General features: G+C 47.8%; 3 protein-coding genes and 1 long non-coding RNA gene across 7 annotated transcripts; 1 reads left to right on the top strand and 3 right to left on the bottom strand.

Moving 5' to 3' along the window:
• Positions 1-73: 73 nt before the first annotated feature.
• LOC108941779 (guanine nucleotide exchange protein smcr8a-like) lies at positions 74-4467 on the bottom strand. Its single transcript, XM_018764618.2, has 2 exons — positions 1667-4467; positions 74-1433 (listed from the first exon to the last, which is right to left on the bottom strand). The coding sequence occupies exons 1-2, from the start codon at positions 3916-3918 to the stop codon at positions 977-979; spliced, it is 2709 nt and encodes a 902-aa protein (XP_018620134.1). The 5' UTR covers positions 3919-4467; the 3' UTR covers positions 74-976.
• A 167-nt stretch (positions 4468-4634) lies between these two features.
• On the top strand, positions 4635-11425 carry top3a (DNA topoisomerase III alpha). 2 transcript variants are annotated; one of them, XM_018764617.1, is made up of 20 exons: positions 4635-4683; positions 5245-5465; positions 5707-5766; positions 6030-6103; positions 6402-6477; positions 6558-6666; positions 6775-6918; positions 7020-7190; positions 7299-7399; positions 7600-7674; positions 7766-7848; positions 8001-8208; positions 8316-8501; positions 8700-8829; positions 8981-9094; positions 9356-9521; positions 9615-9761; positions 9914-10036; positions 10166-10812; positions 10899-11425. In XM_018764617.1, exons 2-20 carry the CDS (start codon positions 5277-5279, stop codon positions 11096-11098), a joined length of 3003 nt encoding a protein of 1000 aa, XP_018620133.1. In that variant the 5' UTR covers positions 4635-4683; positions 5245-5276; the 3' UTR covers positions 11099-11425. The 2 variants fall into 2 exon arrangements, with proteins under 2 accessions (XP_018620133.1, XP_018620132.1); XM_018764616.2 differs by lacking the exon at positions 4635-4683 and having other exon boundaries at positions 5069-5465.
• Positions 4815-5244, bottom strand: LOC108941782 (uncharacterized). Its single transcript, XR_001966658.1, has 2 exons — positions 5170-5244; positions 4815-5118 (listed from the first exon to the last, which is right to left on the bottom strand). It is a non-coding gene; the product is annotated as an uncharacterized LOC108941782 (long non-coding RNA).
• Positions 11426-11814: 389 nt separating the features above from the next.
• On the bottom strand, positions 11815-16397 carry pigq (phosphatidylinositol glycan anchor biosynthesis, class Q). 3 transcript variants are annotated; one of them, XM_018764621.1, is made up of 11 exons: positions 16239-16397; positions 15072-15810; positions 14850-14981; positions 14600-14720; positions 14346-14472; positions 13968-14089; positions 13605-13716; positions 13428-13508; positions 13199-13313; positions 13046-13107; positions 11815-12960 (listed from the first exon to the last, which is right to left on the bottom strand). In XM_018764621.1, exons 2-11 carry the CDS (start codon positions 15761-15763, stop codon positions 12761-12763), a joined length of 1764 nt encoding a protein of 587 aa, XP_018620137.1. In that variant the 5' UTR covers positions 15764-15810; positions 16239-16397; the 3' UTR covers positions 11815-12760. The 3 variants fall into 3 exon arrangements, with proteins under 3 accessions (XP_018620137.1, XP_018620138.1, XP_018620139.1); XM_018764622.1 differs by having other exon boundaries at positions 11816-12960; positions 13968-14121; XM_018764623.1 differs by having other exon boundaries at positions 11816-12960; positions 15072-15636.
• Positions 16398-16941: the final 544 nt, after the last annotated feature.

Here is a 16941-nt window from a genome sequence, read left to right as displayed (position 1 = left end):
TTAACTGCAGCTTGATGAATTTTTAATAGATACTGAGTTGCAGGAGCATTTGGTAAACAGGATACAATGCAGACCTTTTCAGGTTTACTTTTTTTTTTTTTTTTTTTTTAAATATTTCAAAAGACCATGAATGCTGCACCTCTTGTATTAGTCAGAAGTTATTGCAGTTCTAAGAAAATAATGGAATAATAAAGCATTGTTTGTGGACCTATAACTGGTTATAAATAGTAAAATGTTGAAACATTAAGGAAGCCCTTCATTAACACTTGCTGTTTTGGGAAGAGTTGCTGTGACCAAAACCTTCCAGTTAAAAACATGCAACGTAACACTTGAGGTGTTTACAGTTCAGTTTTCAGAGAGTTTTTGACTTAAATGGTGTGAAGGAACTTTTCAAATTAGTGTCTGATACAACTTATGAGAGAGTAAGTAGTCAATTTTCACTAAGGTTTCACATTGGTCTGCCGAAGCTGTGGTGTCACATGGTCATCAAGGATTTATAGACAGTCACTGTATAACTTTTAACTTAGGTGAAGGATATTTGTTGTGCTTACTGTTTACATGGCACAAGGTACAAGCCATGGGCTCTGCTCTTCCATAAGTTTAATATTTATTTTGATCACCTAACAGAAACAAAACTTGTTCAACAGCAGTGGTTGGAGAAGGTACATCAGCTCTGTACCTTCTCATCTTAACCGAAAGAACATTTGTTCCACTAGTGCAGTGTTTCTTTAAAGATATGGCTTGCTCATTGCATATAGTTATGCTGGAAGGAGATCCAAAACCATGACCCTGAAGGCATTTTTATGAAAAGACTTTCATATGCATCACATTGTACAACAGAACATGGAACAAACATGAACATAAATAGAAAAAAAATTGACCTGATTGCATTGTCCTGCTCTTCAACTGGGGTGCAGTGGCATTATAAGCCTAAGGTGACAAATACAAGTCCCTCGTGTGATGTCCACAGCTGGGCCTAGATCTTGTACAGGAGGCTGGAAATAAAATTGAAGCAGAACACAGGTGGGCAGGTCTGCTGGTCGGGCCGCTGAAGGTAAGCGTTTTTAATTAGTTCTGAGAGGAACTCCACTATCCTGCAGTCCTCCTCGCTGTATCCCCACTGGTGGTGCAGAAAGTCTCTCCGACGCAAAGCCACAGCATCGAGGCCTTCTGTGGGACTGATGGGCAGGTGCAGATGGTGGCAGAAGGTGTACAGGAAGGCCTTGGAGGTCAGCTCTGTGAGCATGCTCTGCACATGCATGTAGTAGGTACCCCCTCGCTTGATCTGAGTCCGGTGGTCCGCCATGTGGGTAACTACAGACCCGCGGTAAAGCGGACATCTCAGCGTCTTGTTATCTGTGTCCAGGATACTGATGTAGCGGCTGTAGCGGTTCAGGGAGTGGAGCATGCCGGAACCAGTAGGTGACGCCATCCTGGAAGAACAGGAAGAATTGGCATGGGCTAAAGCTAGGGTTAAGATAATTTTCAAACTGATAGCAGCAGCAGAAATGAAAGCAGAGCATGAATTACTTTTCCAGGATTACTTTGGATTCTGTAACTTAAAAGCGTTACGTTGATGCCGTTTCACACCCCGATCCTCCACAGAACTACCCGAAACCGGTAAAATACTGAACGTAAAAGTTCTATTTTCACATAAGCCTCATACCTGTGGAGGCCAACAAGCTTCCAGTTATGCAGGTCGGCTAGCTGGAAAGAACAGGAGAGCCAAGGGTGCACTCGCTCACCATACTTGCCAAGATTGGGCACAAATATGGTGAGGGCATTCACCAGCTTCCTCACCGTCCCCTCATCGACACCCAGGACCACGAGTGTCCTCCCCCTCAGGAGGCTGTAGATGGCCTGCTGAGCAAAGGGGTACTGCCTGATGAACTTAAGGGCGCTCTGGCCTGCTCTTCTCTTTTGCTTCACGGTGACAGGGCTGTCTCGGGGGAAGGGAGACATCTCCCTTTCGGAGGTTGTGGAGGTGCTCACGCAGCTGATGTTATCTGAAGTATCATCCAGGTTTTTCCTGGTTGACCCATCAAGGTCCAGGTCTCTGAGCAGAAGGCTGGCATCTGGCTCTCTAGAGAAAGTCCTGTCCTCAGGGACAAGGTCAAGAGGTTGCTTGGAGTCACGGTGGAAGAAGAATGTGGAGCTTCTTGGTGATGCTTGAGGAACAGCCTCATCCGTCATGTCCTCCTGCTGCCCACAAGAAGCAGTGTCTTGCTGGATGACTGGTGATGCTTCGTGAACACTCCTATGATGTACGTCCGCTTTTTGACCGATCGTGGGCAATACCTGTGCGTGAACCACATCTTCACAGGTTTCTACTGATCCATCATCTTCGTCGCTGGCATTTGGAAAGGATGTTGCATTGTCAGTGGCCATACTGTGCTCCATGGGTCCTGTGCCTTCTCTCAAGTCCTTCGTGTTAGACGCACTTGAAAAGCTTTCTGAATTCACTGTGGGTTCCTGAAATGTATGATGGCCTTCTGCTTCATTTACTTCAACACTCTCCCCACTACTTAGATTATCTTTAATTTCAGTGTAAGTACTTTCATCAGAATTTTCCTGGGTGGTGTCACAGGGGCTTGACTCTCTGCATTCAGTTTCGGGAATCTCTTCCTCACCAGTTTCAGGTTCAATTTTAATGTGCAAGGTTTCCTCACAGGAAATGAAAGTCTCCTGGATCCCTGGTTCACCTGAAAGAATGGAGCAGGGGAGACTGCTTTCAGAGATGTGAGTCCCACCACAGATTTGCTTAACTGCTTCCTCTTCATCCCAGTCTGTAACCTCTTCAAAGAGGAAGTTGGTGATTTTCTGTTTTTTGAGCAGCACCTGCTCAATCTGGCTGGTATATATATAGCTTAAGTCCCCCCTGAAAATATTCTCAATCGCATGTAGCTGGTCCATGGTCTGATGGAAGAAGTACACGTCACAGAGTTCATCAAGCGTCTTCAAGCGCTTATCAAAACATTTTGCAGACTTGGCTTTAATGAGCTGAGGGGTGTAAGAGAGGCCATGGCTGCTGTTGCCATCCTCTGTCTCACCATCAAGGTTGAATTCTGTGGGTATGGGATTGTGGTCCACATCTGCTATATCAGAAGGTTCATCCAAGCTGTCTGTTGAAAACCCGGGACCTTTGCTTTTTCTGTTTGGAAAAGACTTCACCTGTTTCAAAAGATCCTTGTGCTCATGAAATGATTTCTCAGCGTTTGCCAGTTCGTTGGCCTTTTCAATTGCCTGAGTAGAATAGCAACCGTTGTTCCTTTTGTGCCGCTCTGCCTCCTTGTGCAGCACAGCCATGGTGTATTCCAGGTCCTTCAGCTTCTTCTCCAGCTCAGTGGCGAAGGCCTTGCGGTTTCCAGCTTTCAGGAGCTCGGAAGCCTTGGAGAACTGCAAGGAGAGCTGTTGAAACTGCTGCATGATCTTCCTCTCGTCGGCCGAAATATAGGCCATGCAGAATGGTCTTACAAAGCCACGAGCCTCCAAATCATACAGGGTGAGATGATGAACGTACGCAAATGCACCTTCTTTGGAATCGCCCAGTACAACCTTGGAGTCCTCCACAAAATTGATCTTTGGGTAGCTGCAGCCTGGAAGATGTCCAACAAAAGAAGCCTGGTAGTCCACAGACATGATTCGAAGAGAGAAATAGTTGAGGTCGAAGGTACCGATAACCCTTGGATCATCTGGAATAGTAAGGAGAGGCTGTGGACCAACCTGCTCCGAAAACTCCGAGATAAGAATGAAGTCCTTAGTGAATTTAGCAAGGTTTGTCGCCGACCACGGAGTCACGTTTCCTCCGTGCGTACAGAGAGGCACCGAGAACTCCTCTGGCAACACCCATGGGTCAACGAAAGCCTCCCCAAAGCCATCATCTTTGGTAAAAGCCACCAAGTCAGGTGAGCCAATCATATTTGCAATATTTTAAAAGTGACATGGAGGGGAAAAACGGTTCTTTATTTCCTTACGTTTTTTTTTTTTTTGAAATTCATGCACACACAGTGACTCTACCTGTTGTATAAAAACTGTAAAATGTGAAAACTAACAACTTGCAGGGAGTCCATATTCCATGCAGTTAACAGGACACAGGAGCAATATTTACACTTTTAGAAGCAAACAAATAATCAGATCTTCCCAGGGAAAGAACTCCACACCGACTGCAAATACTAGCAAAACACCACACATCATCTGGTCACGTCGGAATTTCTCCGCATCAAGTGTCTCGTCCTGGTTTCATTCAGAAAAAAAAGACTAGGCAGACAAAAGCAGTGATGTGCAGATACACGAATCCCAACCGAACCAATCTGAATCTAACTCAGCTGCCAATTTCAATAAAGAAAGGAACAAAATCCACGTGACGATTTCTTTCGAGCTGACGAGGAAGCGGTAAAATACTCAACAAAAATAATGTGTGCAAGACACAATCCCGCAAACTGTATATGTACCGTGTAGCCCATCACTGTAAACTGGAGGTTAAAGAACCATTACCTAACAGATGCCCGCTGGGATTTGTAGTTTTATTGGTTCGGAAAGCTTGCTTTACGGCAGCTGGTTCTACATTGAGTTGCTTTTCTTTCCGACACGTTTCATACTTTTGGCACGACTTGCTTTACGATAGGGTTCCGGGTACCGTATTGAAGTCTCTCGGTTTACGACAGGCGGTCCTCTTGATTTACGGTAGGAGCGGGAACACGGCGCCTGATTTGTAAACTTAGTGCTGTTTCTTGCACCGTGTTGTATATTGTGGCAAAATTTTGTAGCCACACATGAAGTTTTATTTGCTCTTATTTGTTTCAGATTTACGTATGTTTTAAACTGAAGCGCGTTTTGCTCATTAATTGACCGACTGTAACGTGACAATCGTACCCCCCCCTGCCTGCGCACACATGAGTACTGCATATATAAAAACTTTTCATTCAGACACAGCCTGTCGAATGACTATACAAATATATATTTCACTGTAATATATGGTGTTGAATAGATAAAGCTTAGCGTTGTTAGTAGTTAACTTCCCGGTGCGAACCCGGATATTTCAAGTTGATGAGCTGTGTACCTGTCCTGTGTTCTACCAACTCAGTGGTTCCAGTTGATATGATATCTGAGTTTTAGGACCTGTTCTAAACCCAATGTCTGTGGTTCAAGTTGATATCAGAGCTGTAGGACCTGTTCTAAACCCAAATCCAGTGAATGAGTATAAAATGAAAGCAAGTGACATTTGGACCCTGTCTCGATCTGAAGGTGCCACATGCAGGAATGTGAAATAGGCCACAATGATCTGTCACATGAAGTGGTTGTTACCACGATTTGGCATAAGACTGACAGCTCAGAGCAGGTTTTGTGGACACGGTTCAAGTGAAATGATCCGCAGGACCGAGATTAAAAGGGTCCTTTGTGTTGCGGAGAAGAACGATGCTGCCAAAGGTATTGCAGAAATTATGTCAAATGGGAGAGCAAGGAAGGTGAGTAACACCTGCACTTCTGTGGTTTCATTATTATGCACCATTATTTGAGGTATTAATGATAGCTCAGTTTGCTGGTTAGTTTTTTCATAGTAAACTTGGACATACTCTTATTTTTCTTAATTTCATATACGTACTGAAATGTTAATCTTTTTAAGCTAAAACTCACATTGTGTAATTCTGTACATTATATGCTTTAACGCTTGAGTAATATAAATAGATGTTTTTACTGTCTTTTCAGAGAGAAGGGTATTCAGTGTACAATAAGATATATGAATATGAATATCACCTCTTTGGACAGGTAAGGAGTGTTTCAAAACTATCTGCTGGGGTGTCTCATTTTAAGACTTTGCTATGTCAAAAATCCTCTGGGAATATGACACTTGAGAATGCTAATGATTTGTTCTTTGTCTAATAAGCTTTTTGAAATTTATATGAAAGTGAATATAAGTTTTGTATATAATTTTTCAAGTAGAGTTTTGACACTTGGAGCAGTACATTATTTTAGGCAGTATGCAGTCAGTTTTCTCCTGAGTCACTTGGTCCTCTCCAATACGTCCACAGAATGTCACTGTTTCCATGACTTCCGTCTCTGGGCATCTTTTGGGGCTGGAATTTAAAGCGCCTTTCCAGAAGTGGTAAGCAGACCTTGTTTCAGAGCAAACCGGTTTTTACTTCCTTGCTAATGAATCCAAGTGAAGACACACCTCATTTTCCAACAAAGGAAATAAATGTCATGACTCGTAAAAATTCTGCAATTAACAAAGAATTTCCATCCATAAAATCGTTCACAATATACAGCTCGTTAAGCTGAGTGATCGTTAAACATTATGTATTAATTAGAACATGTGTCTCTTCTTAGCATCGCCTTCGAAGCTGAACATTGAAATATGAGCAGAATCAAGTTTACTTGCAGGACTTTTTTTTGCATTGCAGGCACAGCTGTAATCCAGTGTTGCTGTTCGATGCAGAGGTGGAGAAATACTGCCCTGAGAACTCTGTTCCGATCAAGGTGTGTGTTCGTGCTTTAACAGTACGAGTTCAGATTCGCGCTTTTATGTCGCCGAGTCTCTAATTGTGCTTCTTCCTCAGAGGACTCTGGAAAGCGAGGCCCGTCAGTCCCAGGCGTTGATCATCTGGACCGACTGTGACCGGGAGGGAGAGAACATCGGCTTTGAGGTCATTGACGTGTGTAAAGCAGGTGATAGTTTGGTCTCTCACTGCAGGCTCACACCCTGTAATACCGTCGTACCGTTTAAACTGCGGATGAAGGTACGGCCACACAGTTCGAGTTCTCTTCCTGTTTCAGTCAAGAGCAACATCCAGGTGTTTCGAGCCCGATTCTCCGAGATCACCCCGAACTCTGTCCAGAGGGCTTGTGAAACCCTGGGGGAGCCCAATATCCACATCAGCGACGCCGTGGATGTCCGGCAGGAGCTGGACCTTCGCATCGGTAAGAAGGAATTGTCATTAGGCATTTCTTGCAGCTCACCCAGTGCTCGGCGGGTGCCTCCCGTACCGGAAGGTCACAGGATCTGTTCCGTTGTCTTCCAGGAGCGGCATTCACCCGGTTCCAGACTCTGCGCCTGCAGAAGATCTTCCCCAGCTCCCTAGCCAATCAGCTCATCAGTTATGGCAGCTGTCAGTTTCCCACGCTGGGCTTCGTGGTGGAGCGCTTCAAAGCGATCCAGGCCTTCATCCCTGAGACCTTCTTCAAAATACAAGGTCAGTGACTTGACCCTGTGCTTTGAATATTGGATTCCTCCTCATCCGCTATAGCCGTTTCGAAATTCGTATCATTTCAACACATGTTGCCCGATGTGTCTCCTGCAGTGACTCATGAAACCGAGGACGAGAAGGTTGAATTTAGCTGGAAGCGGCACAGGCTCTTCAACCACACGGCGTGTCTGGTGCTCTATCAGATGTGCATGGAGGTGTGAATGCTCTCGTTCCCTCACAGCGATCCTTTACTGCTCGGAGGACTCTCACTTAATGTCCTGTTCTCAGGCCAGCAGCTTCTCAGTGCATTCTGTCAGTAAATGCATATGCTTCAGTCAGAAGTTGTTGTTAAATATGAAATTTCTCCCTTTATTTTTATGGTAAAATAGAAAAATAATGTTGCGTTTTCACACAGGATCCCATAGCCACAGTTGTCAGTGTCACAAGTAAACCCAAAAGCAAATGGCGGCCTTTGCCTCTCGACACTGTGGTACGTTCGACATACAGGGAAAGCTGTTTCGGTGGGACCGTTTTGGTTTTTGTGGCTCTGCATCATCACATTTGCTCATTTGTTTTTCCAGGAACTGGAGAAACTAGCTTCCCGTAAACTGAAGATTAACGCCAAAGAGACGATGAGAATAGCCGAAAAACTGTACACTCAGGGGTGAGCTGTACTCCTGGAATCCCTCTGCCTTTCCGTGCCCTTCTGTCAATATTTTCCAGGATCGTTGTGGATTTACTCTTACGTTTAGTTCCCTTTTTGAAGCTCTGGAATGCTCCGTGAATCACATGCACACCTGCTCTCTGTTCCATCAGGTACATCAGCTACCCACGCACCGAGACCAACATGTTCCCCCAGGGCTTGAACCTTACCTCGCTGGTGGAGCAGCAGACGCAGGACCCCGAGTGGGGTGCCTTTGCCCAGGGCATCCTGGACCGCGGCGGTCCCACTCCGCGCAACGGCAACAAGTCGGACCAGGCGCACCCCCCGATCCACCCCACCAAATACACAAACAGTCTGCAGGTGACGTGAGCCCAGTGCTCAGCAACTAAGTTCTTTTCATACTCCCATGAAAGAGTTGGTCCTTGACAGCTCGGTGAATTCTCTACGGTGTTGGCTTTTGTTGCCAGGGTAATGAGCGGCGGTTGTACGAGTTCGTTGTGCGCCACTTCCTGGCCTGCTGCTCTCAGGATGCCCAGGGCCAGGAGACCACCGTTGACATAGAAATTGTGCGGGAGAAGTTCTGCGCTCATGGGCTGATGATCATTGCCAGGAACTACCTGGAGGTGTATCCCTACGAGAAGTGGTATGGCAAGGTAAAGTGTTGTTTAGCAGTTAAGGAGCTGGACTTGTGAACAGAGGGTTGGAGGTACAAGTCCCAGGATTGGCCATTTGTGTTGTACTCTACAGACATGAAACTGATCAGCTTCAGTGCACTATGCAGTTGCATTAATGAGTAAAAATGTAAAAGGCACCGCTGACTCGGTTGCCCTTGCACCACGGTCTCCACCCAGGTCATCCCTGTGTACGAGCAGGGCTCCCAGTTTCAGCCCACTTCCATGATGATGGTGGAAGGAGAAACGAGTCCTCCACAGCTGCTGACAGAGGCCGATCTCATTGCGCTTATGGAGAAACACGGCATCGGTATGCAATCTCCTGGGAGCCTGGTGACACTGTGTGTGTGTGTGTGTGTGTGTGTGTGTGTGCGCGCGCGCACGTTCACGTTGTCACAGCCACTCCAGCTCAGTACACACTGTACAACATCTGAACACACTGAATGTTCACTCTCCTCCAGGCACTGATGCGACCCATGCCGAACACATTGAGACAATCAAGACCCGCCTGTATGTGGGATTGACGCCTGACCAAAGGTTCCTCCCGGGAGAACTCGGCATGGGCCTCGTGGAGGGTGAGGAACCCAACGTGCCACCGGATTGTTATTGTCATTGTTACTGGCATTATTTATTGTTTTGTTTTTGTGTAGTACTATCTATTGTTTTTGTCCATAGTCTGTGGAGAAACACTCAAACAAGAATTTCATAGTACTTTGTACACAGTACTTATGACAATGAACTTGAACTTGACTCTTCCGGAGAGTCTGAGTTGTGCTGGTCTTCGTGCAGGTGAGGTGTAATATGCGCTCCTTGCGTCTTTCTCTCTCTCCCCTCAGGATACAACTCGATGGGTTATGAGATGTCCAAACCGGACCTGAGGGCTGAACTGGAGGCCGACCTCAAGCTCGTCTGCGAAGGCAGGAAGAACAAAGCCGAGGCTCTTGGGCATCACGTGCAGAAGTACAAGGCTGTTTTCACAGAGTCCGTGAGGAAGGCCAAGAAGTAAGTCAGCGTGTCCTTCATTTGTCTCTAGGTAAAGTGATGACTGTTGTTCTGTGTGCTAGTTTCTGTGTACTGAATGATGGTTTGGCGCAGGCTGGACGAGGCACTATCCGTCTACTTGGGGGAGGCCCAGGAATACACGGGACCCGAGCACCAAGATGTGGAGATGGCCCTCCCCGTACGCAAGTGCCCCCAGTGCGGCCGCGACATGGTGCTCAAGAAGAAGAGCGACGGTACAGGGTGAGAGCCCCCGATCGACGCATTGACTGTTAACTGATCACTGCTGATTCCCATTGCATGGGCCAGTTAGCGTTCCCCAAGCCTCCTCACACACCCTGCGAAGGCCTCTCCGCAGTGTGGTAACTGCTCCATGTCTGTTTTTACCCCCGCAGGAAGTTCCTGAGCTGTACAGGATACCCCAGCTGTAAGACAGCCGTGTGGTTCCCTGATATGGTTCTGGAGGTCAGCCGAGACGAAAGCATCTGCCCTACCTGCCAGCCGCATCCGGTTCACATGTGAGCGCTAAACGCCCCGTTGCTACGGCAACAAGTACAAAATGTCTGCTCGAAAGCTGCGTCATTTTGAAACGTAAAGTTGTCGGGTCACTGTTTGTTCCTGTGTCCTGCACTGCTGCTGGTTTACAGGTTGAAGTTCAAGTTCAAGAAAGGCAGCCTGCCTCCCATGATGCCGCTGGAGTTTGTGGGTTGCATTGGTGGCTGTGACGAGATGCTCAGGGAGGTGCTGAACCTGAAGTACCTCAGAGCAGGTGGCGGTGGTGGTGTCAGTTCAGTCACGCAGACTAACAACCACTCGGTGGGCGCTCTGCTGACATCGTCGGGAGCACATCCAGCATCCACGCCCGCTCCTGCATCCCGGAAACCTGCAGCCACACCCACAGCCAGGTGGACATTGCCCCCGGCGACGACAGAGAGCAGCGATGTCATTGTGTGTAACTGCGGGCAGGAGGCCGTTCTGCTCACAGTGCGCAAGGACGGGCCGAACAAGGGCCGCCAGTTCTATAAGTGCAGCACAGGGAGCTGCGGGTTCTTCCTGTGGGTGGAGCAGTCGAACGAGCAGGATGGGGCTAACCTGAACTTCACACCGCCAAGGCCATCTGTTGGCTTTGGCTCGGCAGGGAGCGGACAGGGAGCCACCGTGTGTGGCTGCAGCGAGCCGGCAGTGGAACGCACTGTGGCGAAGGAGGGGTCCAACAAAGGGAGGATATTCCTCACTTGCAGGAAACCGCGCGAGAAGCAGTGCGGCTTCTTCCAGTGGCTCGATAGTCCTCAAGGTGAGTGCCCATAGGCCGCATCCCCACTCACACTCCCTTTCCTAAGGACTTTGCATCACTGCTAGTCTCCTGTTGGCACCCTTAAGTTTCAGCACCGAACAGCGGCAGAGGAGGCACTGCAGAGGCACCGCGGGCAACTGGCGCAGGGCGAGGCAGCAGAGCGCGACGTGGCAGGGAAGCAGGCGATGAGACCTCCAGCATGCCCCTGGTACCCAAGAGGCCGCGCGCCTGTGGAGTGTGTCGGCAGCCTGGCCACACAAGGAACAACTGCCCCCTAAACTGCTAGCGCGGGGCATCGTCTGAGGTCAGCTGGCAGCCATATCGCACATGCGTGTTCATTTCACAGCGCTCCTCACCACATGTTCCTTCGTTCTTTCACAAGGATCCTGTTGTCTCATCTATGCAGGTGTCTGGGCCGCAGCACAGGTCCTGACTTTGTGATAGATAGGAACACAAAAGTAATGCATATTATGAATTACACTTCCTTTCAGACAAACACAGTAAGAAAGTATGTCAGAAAAAAGCTGACTTTTATTGAGCAACAGCTGCAATAAAACTAAAAACTGTGGCCATTTGTCATAAGGTTGAGAACAATGTATGAAGCAGTTGAATGCAAAATGTTTACTGTTATTAGATACATATATTTGTGTTCTTGTTGGAATGAGGAATGTGTGTTTTTTTACAAAATTTAAATAATTTAATAAAAATGACACTTACGTACAGTATGCACTTTGGCTGAAAAGGAACTTATCCATAAACCCTCAGCAATACATATTTTTCTGTCCAGGCCTCAGAATTTCTGTTTAACCCTGGTCAGTTATTGAGCTTCAAAGTGCTTGCTCATAAATGATTAACTTGATATAAACTGTGGAGTATGAAAAGACTAAACCGTAACAGTGGAAGCAGCAACCAGAGCATAAGAAAAGAAATCTTAAATATCCCATCTCCATGGATAAAAACAAGCTGCAGAGCAACATAAAGGTGAAGACACACACGGTGAGACATCTGTATCGCAGATAATTTTTATTAAAGACCTATAAAAGGGAAGAAGAAGAAATAAATTAGTTCACCATATGAGTGTTTCAAATCAAGTGGAGAAATGCCCTGCTGTTACACAAGTCATGGAGCTCAAAGAATATTAACGATTGCTACAATTAACCTTCTACTTGTTCTAAAGCACAAAAATAAATTGACCTCTAGCCTACACAGCTTCTGTAAAGCAGTATTTTATTACTTAATTTACTTAGATAACTAATGCAGATTTATTTATGTTATAAAAGTACAGAAAACATCTCTGATTCAGCAGTTTTGGTCAATGAGGTCCCTGTCGAGCAACACTTTTCTCTGGTCATTTCACAGCAGAGCCCTGCAGTGTCGACCGTTCACCCGGGGCACAAAAGCACAGCCTGCTAGGTAAGATGTGAGCGCTACAATTCAGGTCACAGATTGTGGCGGCAGCAGGCGGTCGCCCTATTAGAAATTATTAACCAGCTCCTCCAGGCTTCAGGAAATATTTGCAGCTTTGCTGGAGGAAAAGGTTACTCTGCACCTGCACCAATGACAAATTCAGCAACACAGATAAATAGCTGTGCTATTCAAAAAATGACTCAGAACATAAGCTTCTGATTAATGACATTAACATCTTTTCAAGTATCAAAAACAAATCTGCTGAAACCTGGAAATTCAATAATGTAACGCAAAAATAAGACAGCATCTGAGTTTGAGTGCATTTTGTGCTGAGAAAATATTGTTCGTAAGATGGTTATCACTGTGCTTAAAACAATATTCTACATATTTTAAAAAAACCACTTGCACAAAGAACAACACCTGTACGCTGAAAAATAAATGTATCACAAAGAGAATTTGTTTCCTGGCCTGGAGGCCTTTGCTGGCATGTTTGTGTTGCTGTGAGGTATACTAGCACCTATTAGGTGTGCCTCAGGGACCCCTACTTGGCCCAGTCCCAGTGCAAATTAAGTCCTGTAAGACTCAGTCCTCTTTGGAGCCCTTGTGCAGGGGTGTCCAGGGATAAATAAGATCCCCCACAAAAAGCTTCTTGCAAAGAGCTGCCCAGGAGTCTTTCGGATAGCAGCTGTAAGTTGGGATCCGGTACTGCTGCACCGCTGTGCTCAGCTTCAGAGGGTTTATCTGGGAGCAGACAATATCCATAAGTAAAGACAGACAAGATATCTCATAGGAAAACTGTGAAGCTGGATGTGCTCCTTGAACGTACCTCCATCATGAGGTGGAGCGACATGCCTGGCTCCTCGCAGAGCACCTTGAACTTCACCCCCTCTGTGGAGCACATTTCAAACACATTCCTCAAGAGGGGTCATTGATGAGGTGTGGAGATTCAAGTGATGCTGTGTGTGTGAGTGTTACTCACCGGCTAGCCGGTAGGGCCGAAAGAGCCGCAGGCCACCAGCGAACAGGGGGAAGGAGTTGATGATGTCTATCATAAGGTGAATGAAGCCCTGCAAGAGCACCACTCCCAGACGCAGCTACACACGGAGAGCAACATTAGTGGGCAAATGGTTTCACGTTAAAAGCAAATCCCTGCTTTACCCCGCTGAGCCCGAGCCCGAGCCCTCCCTGCTGCAGTGGGACAGGCTCACCAGGGTGAAGACCAGGTAGTAGAGAGCAGTGGTGGGCAGCAGGAACAGCAGGATGGTGAAGAGCAGCGTCCCGATGAAGAGCTGCCAGATGGAGGACACGGTTTTAGTGAATGTGCCGTTCCAGACGGGACCCAGGACACCCAGGCCGGGCAGCGCCAGCAGGAAGAAGTACGCTACCTGATCCAGGTCGTATGAGCAGGAGTCGACACGCTGCCGTAACACGTTCCACTTCTTCCCTCTGAAGAGACGCCACAGAGAGGAGAGCCCGTAGATCTTCAGACAGTAAATCCTTGGAGAGAAAAGCAAGGACCTTAACCACAATGACTACACTTGGTCTTCGTCAAATCTCAAAAACCACACCTACCCTGGGGTACCATGATAAGAATGGCACAGGCAACCAATGATCTCTGGAACCAGCACGGGTTTACAATCAACCAACTTTAAGAGGGTAACATCACATGTGAGTCTGGAAACAATTTTCACTACGCTTTCCGGACGGTGGTTCGGGGAGACAGATGTGGTACAGGGGCTTATTCGTACCTGGCTCCGTACACGTAAAAGCAGTAGATGTGGAAGGTGAGCAAAGCGACGATGTCGGACACCACAGAGAGGGCAAAGGTCAGCCCCAGGCAGGCGGAGAGGCCCACATACCAGAGAATCATCTCGATAAAGGGGGACAACAGATGGATGTAGCCTACATTGTACAACGACACAGTAGCTCAGGTTACTAACAAGGCCTTCTGCATTTATAAAAGCTCTCACTGTTTATTATAATAAGTCACAGGTAGCGACTGAGTCTTAAAGCTCCATCTTGAAAGGTGTTTTCTTTTTTTACCGTGATACTGTTAGTTGAGAAAATGAAAGGCAGGTGTCCGCGAGAAGCAGCACGGTTGTGTTAAAAGGTGCCTTGTCACTCACTGATCCACAAATGGATGTGGTAGAGGAAGAACCGCCCCAGCACCTGGTCCAGAGCGCGGTTCATCTTGAGACCCGCTGGGGCTCCCATCAGCCACTGCAGCAGCTCCTGCAGCTCCTTGGCCACATGCTAGCGCAAACAGGACCAGCAGGAACTTGTTTAATAAATAAGCTAAGACAATGTCACGAGCTGAATACAACACACACAGGCAGACGGGTTTCTTGGAAAGTGCCGGAGGAAGCGTGTGCACACTCACATCAGCCACTGGCACCAGAGTGTTGGCGAGGCGGCCGATGCGATTCTCCCTGTACAGCCAGGATATCAGCAGGAGGCCGAGAGCGATGTCCACCAAGAAGGACACAAAGATGTTTGCCTTCCTGTAGCAGCAGAACATTGTTTTAATTTGGTTGCTCGGCAACCGCTGTGAGCAGCCATGTTGACCTGACACATGCCTTGTGGGAACAAAGCATGCCAACTGCGGTACTGTATTCCGACCTGAAACCCACCGCATAAAATCGGCATGCTGCTGGGCTCTCCTGGGCGAACTGATGGTCTGAAGGTGCTCGGTTCTGTGGCTCAGCTGGACGCACGTGGACAACTTGCTGGACACAAAACGCACCGGCCACATGTTCAAGACTCTGAGGGAGAGAAAACAATTTGCTTGAGCCGAGAAGCACCTCCAGGAACCCGTCACCCGGACACCTGTTGCGCGCAGGAGGACGCAGCACCTGATGCTCCTCAGCTGGGTCCAGAGTGACAGCAGCCAGGTGAGGACCAGGCACATGGGGACCGAGGCCTGCTTGATGAGCTCCACCAGGATGCTGGCCTCCCGGCCCTCGGACTGCCAGTGGGTCAGCTTGATGGGCCCGTCGTCGTACTTGTCCAGAAAGAAGAGCGGCTGGCTCTGCGCCACTGTCTGGAAAACCAGGCGCAGCTCGGACACCCCCTCTGCCGCAGGTTCCTGACCGTGGGCCGGGTGCAGATGCGACAGCATGACTTTGCGCTGGTCGTAGTGGATGAAGATGACCTTTTCCTTCTCGTCGTCACCTCCCTCCTTCGGCTGGCCCCGGGGGGGCACCGCCGCGTCTCTGCCAATCACCTGGCACGCGAAGCCCCTCTTGCCGAGCTCCCGGCTGAGCTGCAGCCAGCGACCCTGCGGGAAGATGGTGCTCAGGTCCTTGAGGAAGCTGTCCATGCCCTCCTGGCCGTCCTTCGGCATGCTCCAGGATCCCAGCACGGTCAGCTCCAGCTGGATCGCGCTCTGCATCTCGCTCAGGTACTTCTTCACCTGGCCTGGGATAAAGGGGTAGTGGATGACAGCGAGGACCACGACGGAGTCGAAGCCCGGCACCCAGCGGCCCACGAGGAGACCGCTGTCCGCCCTGTTACAGCACTGAGGGAAGAAGATCTTCAGCACCATGGCGGCTGATTATCACCGATCCCGAAGAAACGACTGTGAAACCCCACCTGCAGAGGATGATGATCATATTCAAAAGGTCAGAGGTCAGGATTGCGTCACAACTGCGGGTGACGCATTCATTTAAATTACTTTTGTCGCAGGACTGTGGCGAAAACATTTATTTTATAGTTGCATTCGTCGGTGCAGCACTTTCCACCGCGCGCCCAGCGATATCATGTCCTCGCGCCGTCCTTGGCCGCGTATCGAGCGGCGCGTGTCCATGGAAACCGAGCGCCCGAGGCGCCGCGGGTGTACAGATCACAGCTTTTAATGTGAAAATCTCTATTTTCAAAACCCAGAGAAAGAAACGCGCGCAGTTAACACCCTCCCTGTGTGTGTGCATGTATGCCAGTTTGAAAAAACAGAAGTGGTGGGAGAGATTTAAATTCTGCAGCGGGCAGTGCAGATGGAACAACGTGAAAAAGAGCACGTTTACCTAGTGAAGGAGACTGATCTCATAATGTCTTCATCGTGATCTGCGAAGATAACTTCCCCGAAGAAGCCATGCGATTCTTAATAATAAATAACATACTTCGCCACCGCACCGCAGTCGTCAATGTCATTTTCGCGCAACTCCACGTTCTACTCTTACGCAGAAAACGTCGACGCCGCGATTGACGTCACTCCGCAAACCCGGAAATACAGGGTCGTGAGGCGGAGCAGACGGTCGCGTCACAGACTGCGGTTAGAATTACCGCGCTCTGCCCGCCTGTGCGAAATGTAAGTTTAAGTACAATTCAATTTTGCATAGCATTTTGGACCTGCGGTATAATAACAACAACAATAATAATAATAAGAAAAGCCATCCATTCAGGAGTTAAATACACTTGTAAACTTTATGCTGAGTTTATATTCCGAAAAAAAAAACTGTTAAATACAATTAATATACATCAGTATGTGTTATATGGTGTTAGATGATGTCTATAGCATCATCATGTGTTATGAATGGATATATGACTCAACACATATTCTCTGTCCTGCTTCCATATTTGAATTTTTGTTTTTTGAGGCCAGTCATATGTGAATGAAATAAATGATTATTTCAAAAGGTGTGCTCTGTTATTCTCACTCACTGTGTTTAAAAAAGACAAAGACATGTTTCACAATCAGTAGTAAAATGTGGTGTACTCACCTTCGCT

This window comes from Scleropages formosus, chromosome 8 (assembly GCF_900964775.1).
Source record: "Scleropages formosus chromosome 8, fSclFor1.1, whole genome shotgun sequence".
In the NCBI taxonomy this organism is placed as follows: domain Eukaryota; kingdom Metazoa; phylum Chordata; class Actinopteri; order Osteoglossiformes; family Osteoglossidae; genus Scleropages; species Scleropages formosus.
Note: the sequence above shows the minus strand (reverse complement) of the source record. Positions and strands in the feature narration are given on the sequence as shown.